Source organism: Ceratotherium simum, chromosome 31, assembly GCF_057802395.1.
Source record: "Ceratotherium simum simum isolate JZ-2026a chromosome 31, ASM5780239v1, whole genome shotgun sequence".
Taxonomy (NCBI): domain Eukaryota; kingdom Metazoa; phylum Chordata; class Mammalia; order Perissodactyla; family Rhinocerotidae; genus Ceratotherium; species Ceratotherium simum.
Window position 1 is genome coordinate 16858251 of NC_141930.1, and position 20626 is coordinate 16878876.

The window sequence follows — 20626 nt, forward strand, 5'->3', positions numbered from 1 at the left end:
TAGTGTGAAAAGTGAGAGCAGGTGTTAAATTACTGTCTGTAGTTATCAGTAACAGGAGGTACAAAATTATTCAAAGTTTATTTAATTGCAGATGAAAAAGTAAGGTAAAGCTATTGTGATTAGCCCAGTTTACTTTCTGGTAAATATAGTACTGGTTAAAGGATATGACAAACCACTTATTTATTCAGTAGTTAAAATGCATGATGGCAATAGAAATGAGAGACATGGACCACCTGAGTTTGTTATCATGCCTTGCACGCAGGAGTATTTTAAAAATGTTTATTGATTTGTACTCAAATAACTGAGTTTCAACGGAAGAAAACTGGGTTTCGGGTGTGTCTAGATTTCTCTATGGCTTTCAAGGAATTTCACATCCTATCTCAAAGCTTAAAATTTAGCAAAATATTATTTATTTAAAAAATTTAAATCACAGCAATGGAGAAAATGTAAAGGAATGACAGTGAATTTGTTGTTATTTTTTACTATAAGTCCATTTTCATGGGCAAAATTTTTTGGATAGAATGACAACCTTTCTGATCTACTGACAGTAAGAACCCCCCCCACCGCCCCCACTTTAGACATGTGCTTTCAAAAATTTTGTAATTCAGCTGTGGGTTGGTGCTTTCCATTTGGACCTACTCACTCATGTCATTTAAGGAGATTTATTAATCTTTAAATAAGATTCCTCAATTAGCAATAAACCAAATGCATTGTGAGGTCTTCTTTGATTCTAAAATGGTGATTTGAAAAATATTAGTGATTTGAGAGTGCCTAAGCAGCTTTGCCAATTCAACCGAATCCAGCTTCATGGCAAAACTAGCCTTGAGTTCCCTCAACCTGTTAGAATCTTCCAGCTGTCACAAGTGACATCTACTTTTTTTTTTTTCTTATCTTGAGACTACCTTTTATCTTCTCTTGGTGATCCAGTGACTACCTCATTAACTGGCCCGAGTTTGGACTTTCAGAAGCAGCCAAAAAGTTCTCCAGATGATTCTGATGTTCTAGGAGGACAACAGGCAACAGTTAAATAAAAGACATGGTTTGAAACCCAGATGTCAACCTAGACACAATCTCTATAAAGTTCTCTGTTTTTGGAAGTTGTTAACTGGATTTAAAGATTTTATTTATTTATTTTTTCCCCCAAAGCCCCAGCGGATAGTTGTATGTCATAGCTGCACATCCTTCTAGTTGCTGTATGTGGGACACGGCCTCAGCATGGCCGGAGAAGCGGTGCGTCGGTGCACGCCCGGGATCCGAACCCGGGCCGCCAGCAGCGGAGCGCGTGCACTTAACCGCTAAGCCACCGGGCCGGCCCTTAACTGGATTTAACTGTGAACTGCACGGTATGACTGAAATTAGACAACTACTGACACAAAGAACACGTTGCTGTATTTCACATTTCCCCTTCTGTCTTCCCAGCCATCATGTATGTCATGGGAGCACTTGGTCCTGCGGTGGGATATTTATTAGGTGGACTCCTTATTGGTTTTTATGTTGATCCCAGAAATCCTGTTCACCTTGACCAGAATGACCCTCGTTTCATTGGAAACTGGTAAGAATTGTTTATTAAATCTTTCATTTCACTTGTTATTAATGATAAGTAGAGTCATAGTACTCTCGTAGTTACAATAAAAATTTCCCCAATGGGAAGATGAAAAATAGTTAAATGTCACACAGGAGGGGCTAGTAGGCAGAATAATAATCCTCCAACAATATCCATGTCCTAATCCCCAGAACCTATGAATGTGTTACCGTCACATGACAAAAGGGACTTTGCAGATGTGATTAAATTAAGAATCTTGTGATGGGGAGATTATCCTGGATGACCTGGATGGGCCCAATATAATCACGAGGGTCCTTATAAGGGAAAGAGGGAGGCAGGAGGGTCAAAGAGAAGGAGATATGATGATTGAAGCGGAGGGTCGGGTGATGTGCTTTGAAGATGGAGGAAGGAACCACGAGCCAGGGAACGCAGGTGAACTCCAGAGGCTAGGAAAAGCAGGGAAATGGCTCTTCCCTAGAGCCTCCAGAAGGAACGCAGCCCTGCCGACCTGTTTCTTGACTCCTGACCTCCAGAACTATCTGATAATACATTTGTATTGTTTTAAGCCACAAAGTGCATGGTAATTTGTTATAGCAGCAATGGGAAACTAATACAGAAGGCTTGGGAACATCAGCTTAATCCACATTCCTTAGGATGGAAGCATTTGTTTCCTGTACAGCAGAATAGGGAAGGGCAAACGTGGGTGTGTCGGGACTTTCCTGTGTACTTGAATCATAGCTTGCTTTATCTTTTCTGTGCCTTTTAGAAATATTTTTTTTCCACTTCCTTATATGTGTGTTTCTGCTTTGTCAGCCCTCCCCCACCGCCCATTGTCACAGTCTTAGTGAATTTTCACTCCATAATTGTTTGTTTCCTCGAGGGTGCTGGAGAGTTAGCTGCTCTCTGTCTTGGTGGCCCTTAATTGTCTTGCTCAATAAGTCATGTTCAGGACTTGGGTTGAGAACTCCAACTTTGGTTGTTAGGTTATTTATCCAAATAGCCAGGGCTGTGTTTGAATTCTTCACGGTCATCAGCTTGAACATAATAAGTTCTTTCTTCATGACTGCAAGCACTAATGGAAAGTACTGGCATCACGAATTCATTTAACATGGATTAATAATAGGTATACATTGATAAGAAATTTTCACTTTGTAACAAAGAGAATATTTCATTATTAGAAATTAGTATCAAGTAATTACTTTCTAAAGAGTTTCTTAGAGAACTTGTGTTCTCTCCGTGTTTCATTGTAAGATAACAACCTCATAACTCTGAGGTATGTGTGAATGTTTAATGCTGTATTTTCAAAGCAGTTAACAAATATTGATTAAGTTATATAACACTTCTTATTTTCATAAGTAATGCTCTTTGGAGACGGAATTGCTGAGATCTGGATGAGCCTGGCCTGGTAGAATTTTCAAATCATGCAAAAGGAAGTTCCCTGGTCAGCAGTAGGGGAATAACACAGGAGTTTTAAGTTCTTCACCAGTAGTGAAATTTTTGGTCTCAGCTACTGTTTCCTTTGCAGTTCTGAAATAAATCAGAGGAAGGATTTTTTTTTTTAATTCTCAGAAAAGTAGATTATTAAGATATATCTACGAACATCCAATATATATTCTGTGTCCATGAGAAGAGCATGGCAAGAGGGAACCTCTGGAGGGAGAGAGAAAGGTGAGGAGGACCAACTCAGGGGCAGGGAGAAGGAAGGAGGCAGGGGCTTTAGGCTTACAAGTGCCTTATGCTGGCCTTTAAAAGTTTTCTAGAAGACATCAATGCAATTGGTAGCAAAGTGGAGTGCTTAACAGTGCAGACCCTGAAGCCATACTCCCCTGGGTTTAAATCCCAGTCTGCCACCTAATAGCTGTGTGACCTTGGGGAAATTACTTAACTTCTCTGTGCCTCATTTGTTGTTTTTTAAATCTATAAAATGGAAGTAGTTACAATACCTACTTCATAGGGTTGTTGTGTGGAATAAATGAGTTTATATATGTGGAGCTCTAAATAGTTCTTGCTACGTAGTATGTGTTAGCTATTAGTCATCCTTTGAATTTAATCAATGTTCAAGTAGAATTTAATCAATGTTCAAGTAGTTTTATTCATTTTAATGGCCCAATATTTGTTCTACAAATGATCAAAGTTGTCAATATAGCAATATGAAATACGAATCTCTTTAAAAATGAATTTATTGAAAAATGAAGTTTGTAACAGACTTCTATGTGGAACAAAGACAGTTATTTGATACAATGTTATGTTTTAGGATGCCTACCAGTAATGATAGGTTTTTCAATAAATCTATGCTGGAAGAGTGAAGGAAGGAAGGAATGAATGATGCTAATGTTTATTGGTGCTTACTATGTGTCAAGCGTTATACTAAGAGCTTTGCAAACATTTTCATTTAAGCCTTATAACAACCATATGTCGTCACTAATATTATGTCCATTTTGCAGACGAGGAAATTGATGCTCAGTGATTTGAATAACTTGCCAAAAGCCTCAGAGTCAGAGAGCTGGGATAAGAAACTGAGTCCAGGGCAGAGGTCTTAGTCAATATATTTAACTGGCTCCCTCTTAGTGAATAGTCTCTGAGTAATGGGTCATGAAAGGACGTTAGGGACTCTGGCTTTTCAATTTTAACTCTCACTGATGTATATTTTTCCAGCATATAATGCACACTTTCTTGTCTTACTCAGCTTTTCTCAGGGTCCTCTTTAGCACCATCATTATATCATCTGTTAACATCCGTGTTACTGGAGACTGTTGAAGAATGTGGGCTGGTTTGCTCTGCTTAGAGATGTTCCCAAACTTTTATATTATTTTTGTTTATTCACTATAATTCTTCCCCTTCTTCTGTTATTTACTCTCACTTTGGGCTACTATGAGTGTATCTTTAATGTTTGCATATAATTTTAAGTCAGTGGCTCTGGGTGGGAGTGGGGGACTTGAGTGCAGATCCACATAAAAACAAACAAAATTAGCTACTATGAATTGATTACTGATTTGGGGCAGGCATTTTATTAGGTCCATTATATACATTGCCAGCACTGGTGATCTAGAGATTAAGATTTGGTGCTCTCATCACCACGGCCAAGGGTCTGTTTCCTGGTCAGGGAACCACACCACCTGCATGTCCTTGTCACACTGTGGAGGCTGTGTGTTGCTGGGATGCTGAAAGCTACGCCACCGGTATTTCAAATACCAGCAGGGTCACCCATGATGGACAGGTTTCAGCAGAGTTTCCAGACTAGACAGACTAGGAAGAAAGACCTGGCCACCCGCTTCTGAAAAAATTGGCCATGAAAACTCTATGAATAGCAGCAGAGCATTGTCTGATACAGCGCCGCAAGGTGAGAGGATGGCGCAAAAAGACGGGGCAGGGTTCCGCTCTGCGGTGCACAGGGGCGCTAGGAGTCAGAAACAGCTCGACATCACTAACAACAACAAATTATATACATTGTCTTATTAATTTTGATGACCCCCGAAAACAATTATTACTACCCTTTCAGATGAGAAAATTGGTTCAGAAAAGCAAAATAGTTTCCCCAGGATCTTAGAGCTAGTAGGTGGTAAAGACAGGATAAAAACCCAGGGCTGCCTGAAGCCACAGCTCAAGAACTGCCCCTTACACTGTGCTGTCTGCCGTCTTCTGGAGAGAGCATGAGGGGTCTAGGGAACTGAATGGGTTCAGGGGACTCGAATGCAGAGTCTGCAGAAAGAGATTCCAGAGAGGTAAAGGAGCAGGACTGGGTTAGTAAAGGCTTCGTAAGCAGCCAAGCACTAAACGGGCCAGATGTTATCATAGCTATGTTCCCTGCGGACAGATGACTTTATTTTTTTTAAACCTATCTCATTCAATTTCTTTATTCAGGAAATTTTTTGAGTACCTAATCTGTGTCAGGCCCTGGGTTTGTGATCCTATACTGAATAATCGAGATTGCTAGAAGTCTGCTCTGAGCAATCTTCTCAAAATAAAACCTTTTCCTGCTTATTTTAAAATCTTTATTTGGTATAACTTTTATCTTTGAAAATAGCACACTGGATTATTAATGACTGGTTCTAGGAATCATATTCTCGCTAAACTGTAACCTTTAGCAGCTGATAACAGCATTTTAATGGAAACATTATTTTTTAAAAATGAATTTTCACTTTGCAATGGATCTGTGTTCTTACTGGGTTGAATTCAGCATCGGTGCTTAGAGTGCCACTTGCATTCTGGTTATAACTGTTGCGGACTTGTTGGCACAGAGGTCAGAGTCTGAGCAATTACGAACTTGGAAGCTTTGAGGACAGAGTTTGCAGTTGAGGAATCCTAGATGGAAAGTGGTGACCCTGTTAGGCAGGACCAGGGACCTCTATTTGCTAAGAAAAGGTTGAAAGGGGACTAAAAAATTGCCCCTGGGGAGTTATGCAGGCAAGAAGCCCAAGGCCTTAACACCGGGCTGTAATACAGGACTAGAACTTGAGCTCCACTCTCTGAGTTTGCCTCCTCGTCTCGGCAGCGTGGCTACATCAGATGAGTTTAAAGACAGGATCTTGATTCTGCATAGCTCAAGGTCTAGTTCTCCTAGGGGGCTTTCTGACACACGTTGATTTTTTCTGAACTTTTACAGCATTCATAGTCTATGCCACATGGTCTAATGCTTAATTGTATACATTCTTGCATTTCTTGGAACTGTTTCTTCAAATTGTTTGGAATTGCTTCTTATATTTTTAGCTCGCTTACAACTAGGTTTTAAGTTCTTGAAGGCAAAGATCGAATGTAAATGTCTTTGGTAGCCCTCACACTTGGTTAAGTATTGTGAAGGCCAGCTAAGAGGGGTCAATACAGTCTGAAGTGCTTGCAGAAAAATATTTGAATGTCACTAGCAATTTTAAATACATTTCACCCCAGATATTAATGGTTTTCTCCTAAGAAAAAAGTGTCCATATTGGTCCACAAAGCATGCTATAGTCTATATTATTTTACTATAAAATTTGTGAGCTATTGATTTATTATAAAAGGCACATTGTAGTAGGACTAACAGTATTCATTTTTTTTTTTTTGTGAGGAAGATCAGCCCTGAGCTAACATCTGATGCTAATCTTCCTCTTTTTTTGCCAAGGAAGATTGGCCCTGGGCTAACATCCGTGCCCGTCTTCCTCTACTTTGTATGTGATGCCGCCAAAGCATGGCTTGACAAGCGGTGTGTCGGTGCACGCCCGGGATCCGAACCTGTGAACCCTGGGCCTCAGAAGCGGAGTGCATGCAATTAACCACTGCACCACCCGGCCAGCCCTGACTAACAGTATTAATTAGCAGAACCAACACATATGTGCTCAAAAATATTTGAACTGAATGAAATTCTAGTCAAGCTGCTGATTTTAATATTCATTATAATACTGGTATAATTATTGGGTAGATTTCTCATTTACACCACAGAAAGGGAGGATCCCTCTATTTTCTTAGTTTATTCAACTTCTGCTGCTTTACAACTGATGAAAGTAACAAGTTTTCTGTGGAGAAATTTATCACCATGAACTTCTACTTTGCTGATTTGTTCTCACTCATAATGCAAAAGCTGTCAATGCTGTTCACATTTCCCAATTTTTTAGGTGGAGTGGATTCCTCCTTTGTGCCATTGCAATGTTTCTTGTGATATTCCCAATGTTTACTTTTCCAAAAAAGCTTCCACCTCGACACAAGAAAAGGAAAAAGAAAAAATTTTCTGGTGATGTTGTTAGCGATGACGCCGTTATGAAGGAGAAACCAAACAATAGTGAACACGTGGACAAAAAAGTTTCTTCTATGGGATTTGGCAAGAATGTCAGAGGTAAAGTATATCTTTTGAATAAATACGTGAGTGGTACTTGAGATGAGGGCTACTCAAAGCGTGGGCCCAGGCCAGTGCTGCCCACCGGCTGTTACTGGTCTGTGACAAGATAAGCACTGAAAGTCAGAGTAAGTGTTGAGCAGGTTTTTTTTTTTTAGTATTATTATGTTTTTAATTTAATTTTTTTTTTGGTGAGGAAGGTCGGCCCTGAGCTAACATCCATGCCAATCCTCCTCTTTTTGCTGAGGAAGACTGGCCCTGAGCTAACATCTGTGCCCATCTTCCTCCACTTTATGTGGGACGCCGCCACAGCATGGCCTGACAAGCGGTGCGTTGGTGTGCGCCTGGGATCCGAACCCGGGCCGCCAGCAGCGGAGCGTGCGCACTTAACCGCTCTGCCACGGGGCCGGACCCTGAGCAGCTTTTAAAAATAAATTTGAGAGTAATTTTATGTCTGTTGAATCTAATAACAATAAATAATGATAATAAATTGGGCTTTTTTGTATGTTTTAAAAAAATTCTTTTTCTAATAATGCATCTTTAATGTTTTTGCAAAAGTATCAGTACATGATGGGCTGATAATAATAACAAAAAAATAGTCTTTCCTTATAAATGGTTTGCGAGGCACTGATGTATCTTCTAAAGATAAAGACATTTATATATATATATATATATATATATATATATAATTTACTATAATAAGAGATGTCTGGTTTTTAAAACACATCTTGCATTGTATAATGGATAGTTAGTTTCAGGGAAACAGTGGGTCTGGTACTGTGCCCGATCCTTACATAAATATAAACCTACACCAGAAAGGACCCTCATTCAACAGTGGCTCTGTCAAATGCTTGTAAGTGGCCACAGAGAAGGGCAGCCAGGGGATGGGCCTCCAAACCAGTGTAAAAATATCTGGAAAGTTCCAGTGATGTGTATGGGTAATTTTTTCATTTTTATTTCTCTTCAAAATAATGACTTTATTACAGCTAGATTAGGCAATCTCAAACATAACCTATTTAAATTAATCTTCACCAGGCTATCTTTGTTCTGTATTCGATATATCTGTTGAGTGGCAATAAATCCCTTTAACCCAAGAAACGTATAATGTTACACTCCCACTAGTTTCTGCCTATTTCCTGAATTCCTTGAATTGACTTTTTTTTTGAAATTATGAAGTATAGTAGTTATCAAGTGCCTACATCAGTCAAGCTTGTTTTAGGAAAAATTTACCTTGGTCCATTATCATGACTATATACACAGTAAAGCCAAAGAGGAACCTTCAGTCCCAGAAGGACGTTACTAATATATTAGAGAACTGTCTTTGAGGCCTAAGAACAACAGTGGTTAGATTGGACTGTTGGTAAAGACTATATTTATGCAAGGTAAATGAAGTGACGTTTCATTGGAAATGCTTCTTCTCAGTTAAGTTTTAGATTAGCCCGCCCCCCCATTATTTTTTGACAATGTGTACTTTTGGAACTGCCAAAACTACTTCTTCTGCTCTAATAACCTAAAGGATTCTCTAGATTCTCTAGCATGGCCTGAGCTCTTACTACGTGGACCAGCCCAGCATTTTTCACGGATGTATTGTGGACCTTTACGGCTGCTACCAAAGGGGTGATTTTTTTTTTTTACAACTCAACTGAGAGCAAGGTTGATGTTAAAAAATTTACAACACAGAAATAGACTTAGAGTCTTAATTTATAGAGAGTATAAAGTAGACTCAAGGGGAGAAATAAAGGCATAGGTAAGCTAAAATTGTGTATTTTTTAGCTTAGGGGTAGAGGGCTTGAATGTGAAATATATGCTCTGTTGGATAGTGGAGAAAAGAGAGAGAGAAGATTTGATATCAAATACCAAAAGTGGATACCACTGTTGATGGGAACGCAGTTCTTTCGGAGGATGCAGGGGAGACAGTGCTGTCACTGCCCCATCCATACTCTGGGACCTTACCGTCTTCATGGTGGAGGCCCGCCAACTGCCAGTCCCTGCATCACTTGCCTGAAGATTTCCTTTGTAGAGTGGGAAATTGCTTGGCTTCTGCTTCAGGCACCAAGGAATTACCACCCTGGCCTCCAGCCCTCACAAAGCGGTCTTAACCAATGACTGATAAACACCCCAGCCCCCTCACCTCATGGGGGAGACACACCTGAGGCTGTCCTCTCCTCTCTCGCATGGTGTCCACATTCCCCATCCAGCATTTCCTGAACCTCCCAATAAACTACTTGGACTTGAGTCCTTGTCTCAGGACCTGCTTCTGAGGGGATGTGCACTTAAGCATGCAGGGTCAGAAGGGATAAAAGCCGTCACTGAATTTTAAAATTATTTTTCCAAATTGAATCTATACACTATTTAATTGGGTATCTTCTTGTACTGATAGCAATTCATCTTCTCTATGTTTTCTATGCTGAATTTGATGGTTCAGGATATTTTCTTTTAAAGGAAAAAATAAAAGAAGTCTTTTAACAGTGATGGGTAGTTGGTTTATAAAATGTGTTTCCCTTCTGATTTTCTTGCAATATTTCTGATAAATTCTCAACTTTTTCACCCTATGCCTTGATTGCGACGACTGACCTCACTTTGGTGGCTAAACCTCCTGATTAGGACACAGAGCTGGTTCATTTTATTACTTCTACTTGTTCTGGTTTCTCTGTATCTAGACTGGAAGTTCAAAAGACACTTTCTCCTGTTAGAAAGGAATCCTGTTTTAATGGGATTATAAAGTGAAAATATTTTGCTAAAAAATGATTCAAATGATGTTGATGATGTTAGAATAATGTTCAACTAGAATATTTAAAATTAATTCATATTTATCTTGCCCATGTTGATTTCCTTTGGAGTATGGAATACCTATGACTTATAGGAAATGGTAGTCTAATATTGAATCTGATTTTCAGAAGGACAAATTACATCCCTAGGAATCATTCCACTGTTGATGTAATTTGCATTCCAAAGCTGAGATTCATTATTAAGGTCTTGAATTAAAGAATGGTTGCTAAGGTTTCATTTTGAGTTAAATCTGCGTTTGATTCCCAGATCCTCTTTTCCCTTGCCTTGTTTCTAGGGCTCCTTTTAGTGTTTTTTTTTTTTGAAATTTGGGTACCAATATCAGCTTCTTCAGAGAGGAGGTGGAAAGATAGCTAAGTTAGTAACTTATACTTCCTTAAAAAGAAAATGATTTGGGCCCCACAGGTTGGTGCCCTTTGGGAAATTCTATTGCAGAGAAGACTAGAAGAAAATGTACTATACTTTCTACTCTCTGCCTCAACATTTCAATGACAGACATTGCGGAAATCTGACTCAGTGTTTCTAGATTCTTATTATAAATTATGCAGGAATAAGACTGTTTTAAAATGCCACAAAGGAGAAAGTAAAATTTTTAGTGTGTCTGCATCACCTTTCCACAAAGAGCATTGATTGCATCAAAATCTTACCAATAAAAATAAAGACTTAAAATATTTAAGCAGATCAATTTTCCTGAGGTTTGAGGTCCAGCATTTTTAAGTCTTCCAAATTTAACTGGGTATCTTCCTGAATAGAAAACGTTTAGTGGCAGTTAATCATAGAAAAATTTTATTTTTGTGTCCATTTTTAATCTTTTAAGCTTAATTAATTATCATGAATTAGTGTAAAATATAGCAGATTTTTTTCTGCTAGACTTTTATCTGTGTTAGAATGAAATATGTTTATAATCCTAACTAAATAAAATAGTTACTCCGAGGGGATGAACTGATTTGAAGAGGTCATTGAAAGTTACAGAATTTTGATCACTAAAAGATTATGTTATCATCATTTCATTCAATGACCTCCCTGTATAGAAGCTGCTGTGCTCCGTGATGCAGCAGACATGAAGACGAGTGAGCCATGGTTTGCTCTCAAAGAGCGTATAGTCCACTGAGGGAGACCGGACAAGTACAAATGGAACTATAATAAAGACCGTAAAGAAGGATAGAGACAATGGTGTGAGGTTCAAAGGCAGGTGAGGAAACATCTAGTTGAGGGATCAGGGAGGGTTTCCTGGAGGAGGTGGGACTGAGATGAACCTTGGAAGACTGGGAGAATTTCCAGAGGTAGAGCTGGGGTGGCAGGAGTATTCTAATCAGAGAGGGCAAAGACGAGAAGATCAGACTGTGTAGATGTATTTGAAAATGTTGAACAAGTGTGTCATGGTTGTGTGTTGGAGATGTGTGGCAGTGGGAGATAAGGTTGGGACGGCAAGGTGGGGCCATAGTGTGCATGGAGAGCTTGAGTTCTGGCTTTCACTGAATTCGTTCCTCATGGGCGGTGGGGAGGTTTGAGCAGACATTTGGCAGCGCTCCATTGGGTAGATTTGGAAGGGAAAGGAGTAGAATGGAAGGAGGGGCCCCAGGTGGAAAGCTATGGACACAACCCAAGTGTGGGGTGATGATGGTTTTGACTAGCAGAGAAGGGAAGAACAGTAGCCTGCTAAACTGCTTCCTGCTTCTTTCCTTGCCCCCTTTCAGCTCCTTTCAACTCAGCAGCCAGAAGGAGCCTGTTAAAATTCCACTCTTCTGCTCAAAGCTTCTATGGTCTGCCATCTCACTCACAGAAAATCCCCTCCCTTTACGACCTACTAGGGCTACGATCTAACCCGTGGTTACCTCTTTGAGGCCATCTCCTTCTTGCATTCCCATTTGTTTACTCTGCCTCCACCACACTGGTCTCTTCACTGGTCCTCAAATGTGCCAGGCGTAGTCTCACTTCAGGACCTTTGCACTTGCCATCCCTGTGCTAGGAATGCTCTCCCTCAGATCCCCTCACTTCCTTCAGGATGTCCCTCAAATGGTCCCTTTTCGGTGAGGCCTTTCTTGGCCATCCTAGTCAAAAGTCTCCACCCTTCTCTCCGAAGCTTCTTCTCTCCTTCCCTCCTTCATCTTCCTCCTTAGCACTCATCCCTATCGAACATGCTATGTATTTTACTTATTTATCTTATTTATTTTCTCCCCGATGAGAAAGTAAGCTCCACGAGGGTAAGGATTTTTTTGTCCATCACATTCCCTGCTGCGTTTACACCACCTAGTAGATACTTGGTAAATATTTGATGAATGAATTATTGTATAAGGAGGAGGGAAGCAAGAGGCTGTGTCTATAGGATGTTGCAACTGATATGGGAAGGAGGGGGAAGAAGGTACCAAAGATGGATGCAAGATTTCAACCTCAGATAATGGGGAGAGAAACTAGTTGAGCAGGACAGAAGGAATCAATTCTGAATTTGAGCTGCTCAAGACATCTAGAACCGTTGCATGTGGCCCTTTGCTAGGTGTTTTAAAATGAGTATAGTGTGGATCTGTTAGGGTCAGTCCTTGATTCAGCAAAGAGGGATCAGCAGAAGCCACACGCCTGGGCCGTGCTGTCTTAGCCCCCATGCTTGCCGCCTTTGCTGAATTGGACTTTAGTTTTATCTTTGCAGATTTTATTGAAAGCTGTTGCTTGAATTCCCCACATTTGCCATAGGAGCATTGCTCGGTGTCCTTTATATATCCCCATTTCTTGAGAATGGCAGTTCTCAAACTTAGTCTATATTAGAAACACCATGAGGGCTTCTTAAAACCCAGATGGCTGGGCCCCAGCCCAGAGTGTCTGATTCGGGGGGTCTGGGATGTGGCTTGAGAACCTAGATTTTTGATTTCTCCTTTAATTTCATCAGTGATCCATTGATTGTTCAGTAGCATGTTGTTTAATCTCCACATCTTTGTAACTTTCCTAGTTTTTTTCTTGTAGTTGATTTCCAGTTTCATAGCATTATGGTCTGAAAAGATGCTTGTTATGATTGCAATCTTCTTAAATTTATTGAGGCTTGCCTTGTTTCCCAACATATGGTCTATCCTTGAGAATGTTCCATGCGCACTTGAGCAGAATGTGTAGTCAGCTGTTTTTGGATGGAGTGCTCTGTGTATGTCTACTAGGTCCATCTTGTCCAGTTTTTCATTTAAGTCCACTGTTTCTTTATTGACTTTTTGTCTGGATGATTTATCCATTGATATAAGTGGGATATTGAGATCCCCTACTATCATCGTGTTGTTGTTAACGTCTCCTTTTAGGTTTGTTAACAGTTGCTTTATGTACTTTGGTGCTCCTATGTTGGGTGCATATATATTTATAATTGATATGTCTTCTTGGTGGAGTCTCCCTTTTAACATTATGTATTGCCCTTCTTTGTCTCTGCTAACCTGTTTTATCTCAAAGTCTACTTTGTGTGATATGAGTATGGCAACACCTGCTTTCTTTTGTTTGCCATTAGCTTGGAGTATTGTCTTCCATCCTTTCACTCTGAGCCTGTGCTTGTCTTTAGAGCTGAGATGTGTTTCCTGGAGGCAGCATATTGTTGGGTCTTGCTTTTTAATCCATCCCGCCACTCTGTGTCTTTTGATTGGAGAGTTCAATCCATTTACATTTAGAGTAATTATTGATATATGAGGGCTTAATGTTGCTGTTTTATCGCTTATTTTCTGAGAGAACCTGCATTTTTAACAAGTTCCTGAGTGATACTGATGCCAATGGGTCCACACCGTGAGAACCACTGCTCTAGAACATAGTTAGGAAAAGCTTTATTTTCCTTTAAGAAATTAGAATGTTTCTGCATTTCTGCTAATGATGATTATACAACTTTTTGCTTTGGTGCCCAGGAGACTTTGAAACAAATATGAAGTCCAAGAAGGATCTTAGAGACATATTTAATTCTTTTCTCTGATTTTGATGTTCTGCCCTGTTTACATCTTCTCTATTTCTAATTCTTTGTTGCATTTCTCTTTTACCTTTATTCTGCTGTGTGTATGTTTTCTTGTGGTGAGCCAAACCTTTAGATTTGTACCTACAGCTAATGAGATAAAAGGTGAACGGTAACGGGCCTGGCAAAGAATTCCTAAAAAAGAAAGCACTTTCTTTATAATCAGTGCAAATTAACTGTGGGGCTACTCATCAGAGTAGTATCTACCCAGAATGATACATAAAAATGCTCTTTAGTGCCAGATTGAAACAAGCAAGTGGCCAGTAACCACTAATGATGTATTTTGGGCCCCAATGGCTGCCATTTCTGTCTGCAGGTAAGTGGCTTGGGAGCTCTGTGTGCTAGCCCAGAAGTGACTGTGGTGTGCCAGGGTCATCCAGTTCCTTCTACTCTTTTATTGGCAAACAGGGAATGCTGTTTGTCAGAGTGTTATGGAGGGAAAGGAGAAACTGGAATACTTTAATGGGGACTTGGGATTGGGGAACCCAGGAGATCATTAGTTTCAAAGAAGATGAACAGGAAATGGAGCACTTAGGCCCTGTGTTGGCCATATTACATATGAAGAGCAACTTTGGTTTTGCTTTTATAGAAAGATGTGACTAAAATTTGTTTGATGCTCGTGGGTAATAGGCATGGAATAGTTGTCTCTGCGATATGCCCTGAAACACACAGGATGATGTAAGACTCACAGGCCAGAGAGGAAGTTATTGAGCTTTTCACTGCATGATGATGATACGTTTCCACCAGCTTTTTGATGCACCAGAAGGCTTAAAAGTATACAAATTATAAGAACTAAAAGGTTAGCAGTAAAGAAAAAATTAAATACTTACTCTATAAAAGAAGGAAATGAAGGAATTTTATGGAGAGGTATTAAAGGAAGCTGTTACGTAATTTGTTTTGTAATTGTAATTTATGGAGGTGACTGAGTGACGACACGGAGAGGCCAATGCCATTGAAAGAAGAATTTATTGCTTATATTTCCCAAGAGTAGGGGGCACGCCATGCCATGCAGCGCCACAGGGGAAGCACCAGGTCTTGGTCAGGGAACCAAAGACAGGAGCAAGGGGAAAGCCAAGGCCAGAGCCTCTGTTGGGGTTTCCATGGGAAAGACAAGACAGGGCAGAGAATATGCATATGACTGGCTAGTTTGAATAATTCCAGCAGGCTCTGGGCTGTAGGGGTGGTCTCTAGTTGTCTGGTACCTGGCCCTGGGTGATTTAGGGCAGGGGAAATACTGGCTTGGTGTGTGAGAATTGGATAAGGAGATGGTTGGGGCTACAGTCTCAGAATAGGTTGGTTTGCATATAAAAGATGTGCTCCCAGCTGAGCCTTTGCTGTCTTTAAGAATTGGTAGTCCAGTCTCTCCCCAGCCAGCCAGCTTTTTCAGATGTCAAACCATTATGAAATACAGAAAATTAAAAAACGTGCTTACTATAAAAGTGTATGTGTTACAGCCAGAACATACTCTCCCCTGGCCTGATTGAACCATAATGATTATACGGTGTTCCTGCCACCCTTCTTTCCACCAGCTTCCCTCTCCCTGCCCTCCAGAGGCCTTTCCCAAGCCCTCTATGTCGAGGCCTTGGGTCCTGCCCATGTGCTTTGAAAAACACCCTGTATTTAGGCATGTATCATGTTATTTTATAACTTACCAATGAAAATCCCAACCTTTTATATAACAATCCCCCTGCCCCCCCAGTTGTTTCCATTTTTACTCTTGGTCTCTTTGTCTTTGCCCAGTGTGAATTCTATGCCTTGTTTGATTTTAGTCCACTTAAGACACCTTTATCTGCTCATTCAATCGACACTTCCCTCAAATTTTACTTTTTTCTAAGAAATTGGCATCATCTAAGACTTTCAGGAAAGGATTAGACTGCTTCCCAAATATCACTCCAATTATGAAAACAGGTGGCTGGCAATATCTACCTTAAGAAAATTTCTCTCTTTCTTTCTTTGTTTCTTTTCCTCTTTCACAAATATCTTTATTGAGCAACTACTACAGGACAAAGAACTGAGGATATGTATATAAAAAGTTGCAGTCCTTGCCCTCAAAGGGAAGCAGAAAGGAAAATAGACCTAATAAAATATGTTAAGTCTTAAAATGGAGGTACGTACATTCTAAAGAAAGTTGAAGGAAGAGAAAGAAGGAATTCCTAAGTTAGCTGCCCGATGCAGGGAAGACAGCTCTTGGACGCTGACGCATTGCTGCATCCCGTCAAAATTGCAGGGCTTTTTTTAGATTTTAAAAGTAATATATGTTCATGGTAGAAAATTTAGAAAGTATGTGAAAATATAAAAAATAAAATAAAAGTGAATTCCAACCTCATTCCTGAAAATAAATGCTTACTTTTTTTTATAACAAAAATGTATCTTTTGAAACTAGATAGAGGTGGTTGTTCACAACATTGTGAATGTACTAAATGCCACCGAGGTGTTCACTTGAAAACAGTTAATTTTATGTTGTGTGAATGTCACTGCAATAAGTTATTTTTAAAAAGGTATTTATTTTACTTGAATTTAAACATAAGGAAAATAAACTGAATGGGCTGCTGAACTTCAGATAAATCTTTTTCTTATCCACTAGAAGAGATATTATGTCCAGAAATATCTATGTCAGGAAAATTATGAAAAGTATTAACAGGGCTCAATGTGTTTGGTTGGTATTTAATGTTTATAGTTTATACCTGGGTACAAATGTAAGTTTCCATGCAATAAAATTTAGTCAACAGCCTCATTTACTAATAATTCACCTATTTTGTATAATAATAGAACAAACACCACTCTTCATCCCACTCCCAGTTTAAATTAAAAAAGAATAGACGTCAAAAGAACGAAATCGAAAGCTTAAGTCTCTTTTTAGAAGGGCTCTTCAGAAGAACTTAACAGGGCTGGCCCCGTGGCTTAGCGGTTAAGTGTGCGCGCTCCGCTGCTGGCGGCCCGGGTTCGGATCCCGGGCGCGCACCGATGCACCACTTCTCCGGCCATGCTGAGGCCCCGTCCCACATACAGCAGCTGGAGGGATGTGCAGCTATGACATACAGCTATCTACTGGGGCTTTGGGGGAAAAATAAATAGAAATTATTAAAAAAAAAAAAGAAGAAGAACTTAACAGAGGAAAGCTGACATGTAAGCAGGTAAAAAGAAACAAACAACACATCATGGGGAAGGAATTATTTTGCAACCAGGAAAAAAAAAAAGTCAGAAAATAAATGGAAGGTTAAAAAACTATGCTAAAACAAATTACTCATAATTATGATTTTGAATCTTGAAGAAAATGTCAAATTATGCTAGGGATTCTCTAGTTGAAACATAAAAAACTATTTAAAGCTTTGTTGCTTAAAGAGGCAATCACCCAGTTATCTGAAAAATTCAAGGGCCGGCCCGTGGCTTAGCGGTTAAGTGCGTGCGCTCTGCTGCTGGCGGCTGGGGTTCGGATCCCGGGCGCGCACTGACGCACCGCTTCTCCAGCCATGCTAAAGGCGTGTCCCACATACAGCAACTAGAAGGATGTGCAGCTATGACATACAACTATCTACTGGGGCTTTGGGGGGAGAAAATAAATAAATAAAATTATAAAAAAAAAATTCAAGCATACAAAATACCTCTTTCTCAGATATGCTGGCTAAATGAAATATTGTATATTTCTTCCTTCTTCTCTTGTAATCATTTTAATTTTCTTTCATGGAATTTTTAGTTTATAATTTTATCTAAATCCCTTAAGGATTCTTTAGCTTTCAAGAGCCATACTTTAAAAAGGATCGTCTATTTGGTCCTTCACATTTTTCTGTGTTTTTAGTAAGTTCACTACGACATGGACCACCCTTTATCTTATGACTTGTGCTTTTTGCTTTTTTTTTCCCTGAGGAAGATTTGCCCTGAGCTAACATCTGTGCCCATCTTTCTCTACTTTATATGTGGGTCACCGCCACAGTGTGGCTGACGAGTGGTGTAGGACTGTGCCTGGGATCTGAACCTATGAACCTGGGCTGCCACAGTGGAAGGTGCTGAACTTAACCACTGCACCTCAGGGCCGGCCCCGACTTGTGCTGTCTTAATATCTAACTGCCCAGGAGGAAATTAGGCATCTTTGGAATGGACTGCATTTTCTCACACGTATATGGGTATTGTTTTAGTACAAACCACTGCTGTGATGTAATAAAGAATGTTAATAAATAAATACCTTCTAAGTATATTTTTTGAGTGCCTACTAAATGCCAGATGCATGCTAGGAGCTAGAGATACACAGATATACCAAAGTCCTGCCTTCGTAGGTGTTTATACTCTCTTGAAAGAAACAGAGAGGTAAACACACACAGCTACAGAAGAATTGAGGAGCAGCCATAGGAACAAGGTGCTGTGGGAGCGGCCCCTGAGTCCGTCTGGAGGGGCTGTGCCAGCTCCCTACAGGACAGGTGTAGTCCTGAGACTCTCAGCTGAATTTGACATTTACCAAGTGGACTCGTGCAGAACACTGTAAACAGTAGAGACAAGAAAGACCTTGTAGGGAGCTTGTGGTGGGCAGTCACAGGACTTCAGACTGGAAGGGTGGACAGCAGCCAAGTTCATGGTAGCTGGGCCTTCTTCTCTTTTGCTTGGTCAGTCCCACTGTTGGCATATCTTTTCCAAATATACCATTTTGTAAAAAAGTCTGTTTTGGTAGTCCAAGACGACAACAAAAAGGCATGATATAGGCGCTTTCAAGTAAAGGACAGAAGCAAGTTCAAGCCTTCTGAGACATGGGGTTCTTGTGTCAGGCTCCAGGGGAGAGCAGAAGCCCTGACCGCGGGGCCCCTGGCAGTGCTGGGAACGTGTTCATTGTGTGGAGAGCCACAGCCACTCTGCATACTCAGCTACAGCTTGAAGCTGAGTTCCTTTTCCTTCCTTTGGTTCTCACTCAGATCTTCTTCATACTCCCTGCCTAATTCGCCCTCCATGTCTCAGGTGCAAACACTAGGGGAAACGAAGTGAAAGGGTTGGCTGGTCTGTGTTCACACAGGGCGCCCGGGCCTCCATGACTGCTGGGCTGCCTTCTGGTGGCATCTTTGAGTCCAGCCTCCTTGCCTGGCCCAATCAGCTCATTTTGTGATGTCAGGTCATGTGGTACAAACCCTGCAGCTTCGGCATTAGGAGCCACTGAAGAGGAGTCTTTCCGCGTGGCAGACCCTAGTAGACCCATCTCCAGAATGGGATACGTTTCTCTCCAAACTAAGTGTATCCCCAGGGAGTTCCTCCCTCTGCCCACTTGAAAAGACAACTGCACCTTTCAGGTTCTATGAAACCCAGGCTCATTTATAGCTCTACTCCTCCAGACAAAGACCTGACTCGAAATAGATACTTCGAGTTGTAGACTTATTTTATGCATGAGCATAATGCATTCACACATGTCGGAGCACGTCTGCCTGATGGTCAAAAAATTACAAACATAGCAATACCTGCCGCCTCATGTTATGCTGTGAGCTATGAGGCTTTGGAGAACGCTGAGTTACGGTCTCTGCCCTCGCTGAGACTGATTCAGTCTCTTATAAACACCCTCCCTTATCACCTTCCACAAAATCCAGTCAAGTCGCGCATCTCAGATTTTCTGAAACTTTGATTGACAGTTTGCGAGGTCATGGGGAGTGAGCACATCAGATGTATCGCAGCATAGCCTTGTGACTGGAGTGCAATTGAACACCTGGTCCAGGTGCACATGGTGGCTGGGTGGGGTCCCTTGCGCTGCCATTGATGTGCATGTGGGAAGAGCAGGGGATCTGTCAATGATAGTAACACTTTTTAAAAAAGTGATTTCTAAGTATAGTCTGACTTATATTGCATTCTCTTGAATTTTGGTACTTTGTATTGAATTTTATTCCTACTTTACTACTGTTTAAGGCATTTCTGGTCTTAATGTCAGCCTGCCCTTATTATTGAATTTGTAAGATTTCTTAGCATTAAATGATCAAAATATGTGAATCACCATCATTATTTCATCATCTACCCTTCACCATGCTTTCTACTGCATCTCTGATTTTATGACAGTTATAAATGACACCAAGAAACTTATCTAAAATATATTCTGCAGCATAAAAATTAGGTATTTGGCTGCAAATTTATGGATTTAGCAACTTCTTTGCTAACTTAAGTTTTAAACTTTGTGTTTTTGAAATAATTTTGAATTTACATAAATGCCACGGAAATATTACACAGAGCTCCTGTGTATCCTGCACCGAGATTCTCCCATGTCAGCATTTCTGACCATCTGAGAGTCGCAGACATGATGTCCTAGTGCCCCCTAATACTTCTGTGTGTGTTTCCTGAGTACAAGGACACTTTCTTACCTGACCACAGGGCAACCATCAAAATCAGAAAGTTAGCATTAATCCAAGGCTACTATCTAGATCACAGGCCCCATTCAAGTTTTGCCAATTATCCCAACAGTGCCCCTTATGTCCAAGATCCAATCCAGGATCACATATTGTATTTAGTGGTCATGTCTTTTAGTCTCCTTCAGTCTGGATCGGTTCCTCATTTTCGCTTGTCCTTTATGAACTTG

General features: G+C 40.4%; 1 protein-coding gene across 1 annotated transcript in view; it reads left to right on the forward strand.

Moving 5' to 3' along the window:
* SLCO5A1 (solute carrier organic anion transporter family member 5A1) overlaps window positions 1-20626 on the forward strand; it is a 132601-nt gene that overhangs the window by 48543 nt on the left and 63432 nt on the right. Inside the window, exons 2-3 of the mRNA XM_014792033.2 lie at window positions 1420-1552; window positions 7129-7346. Of these exons, the coding sequence (XP_014647519.1) occupies window positions 1420-1552; window positions 7129-7346 (351 nt within the window). The remainder of the gene's footprint in view (window positions 1-1419; window positions 1553-7128; window positions 7347-20626) is intronic.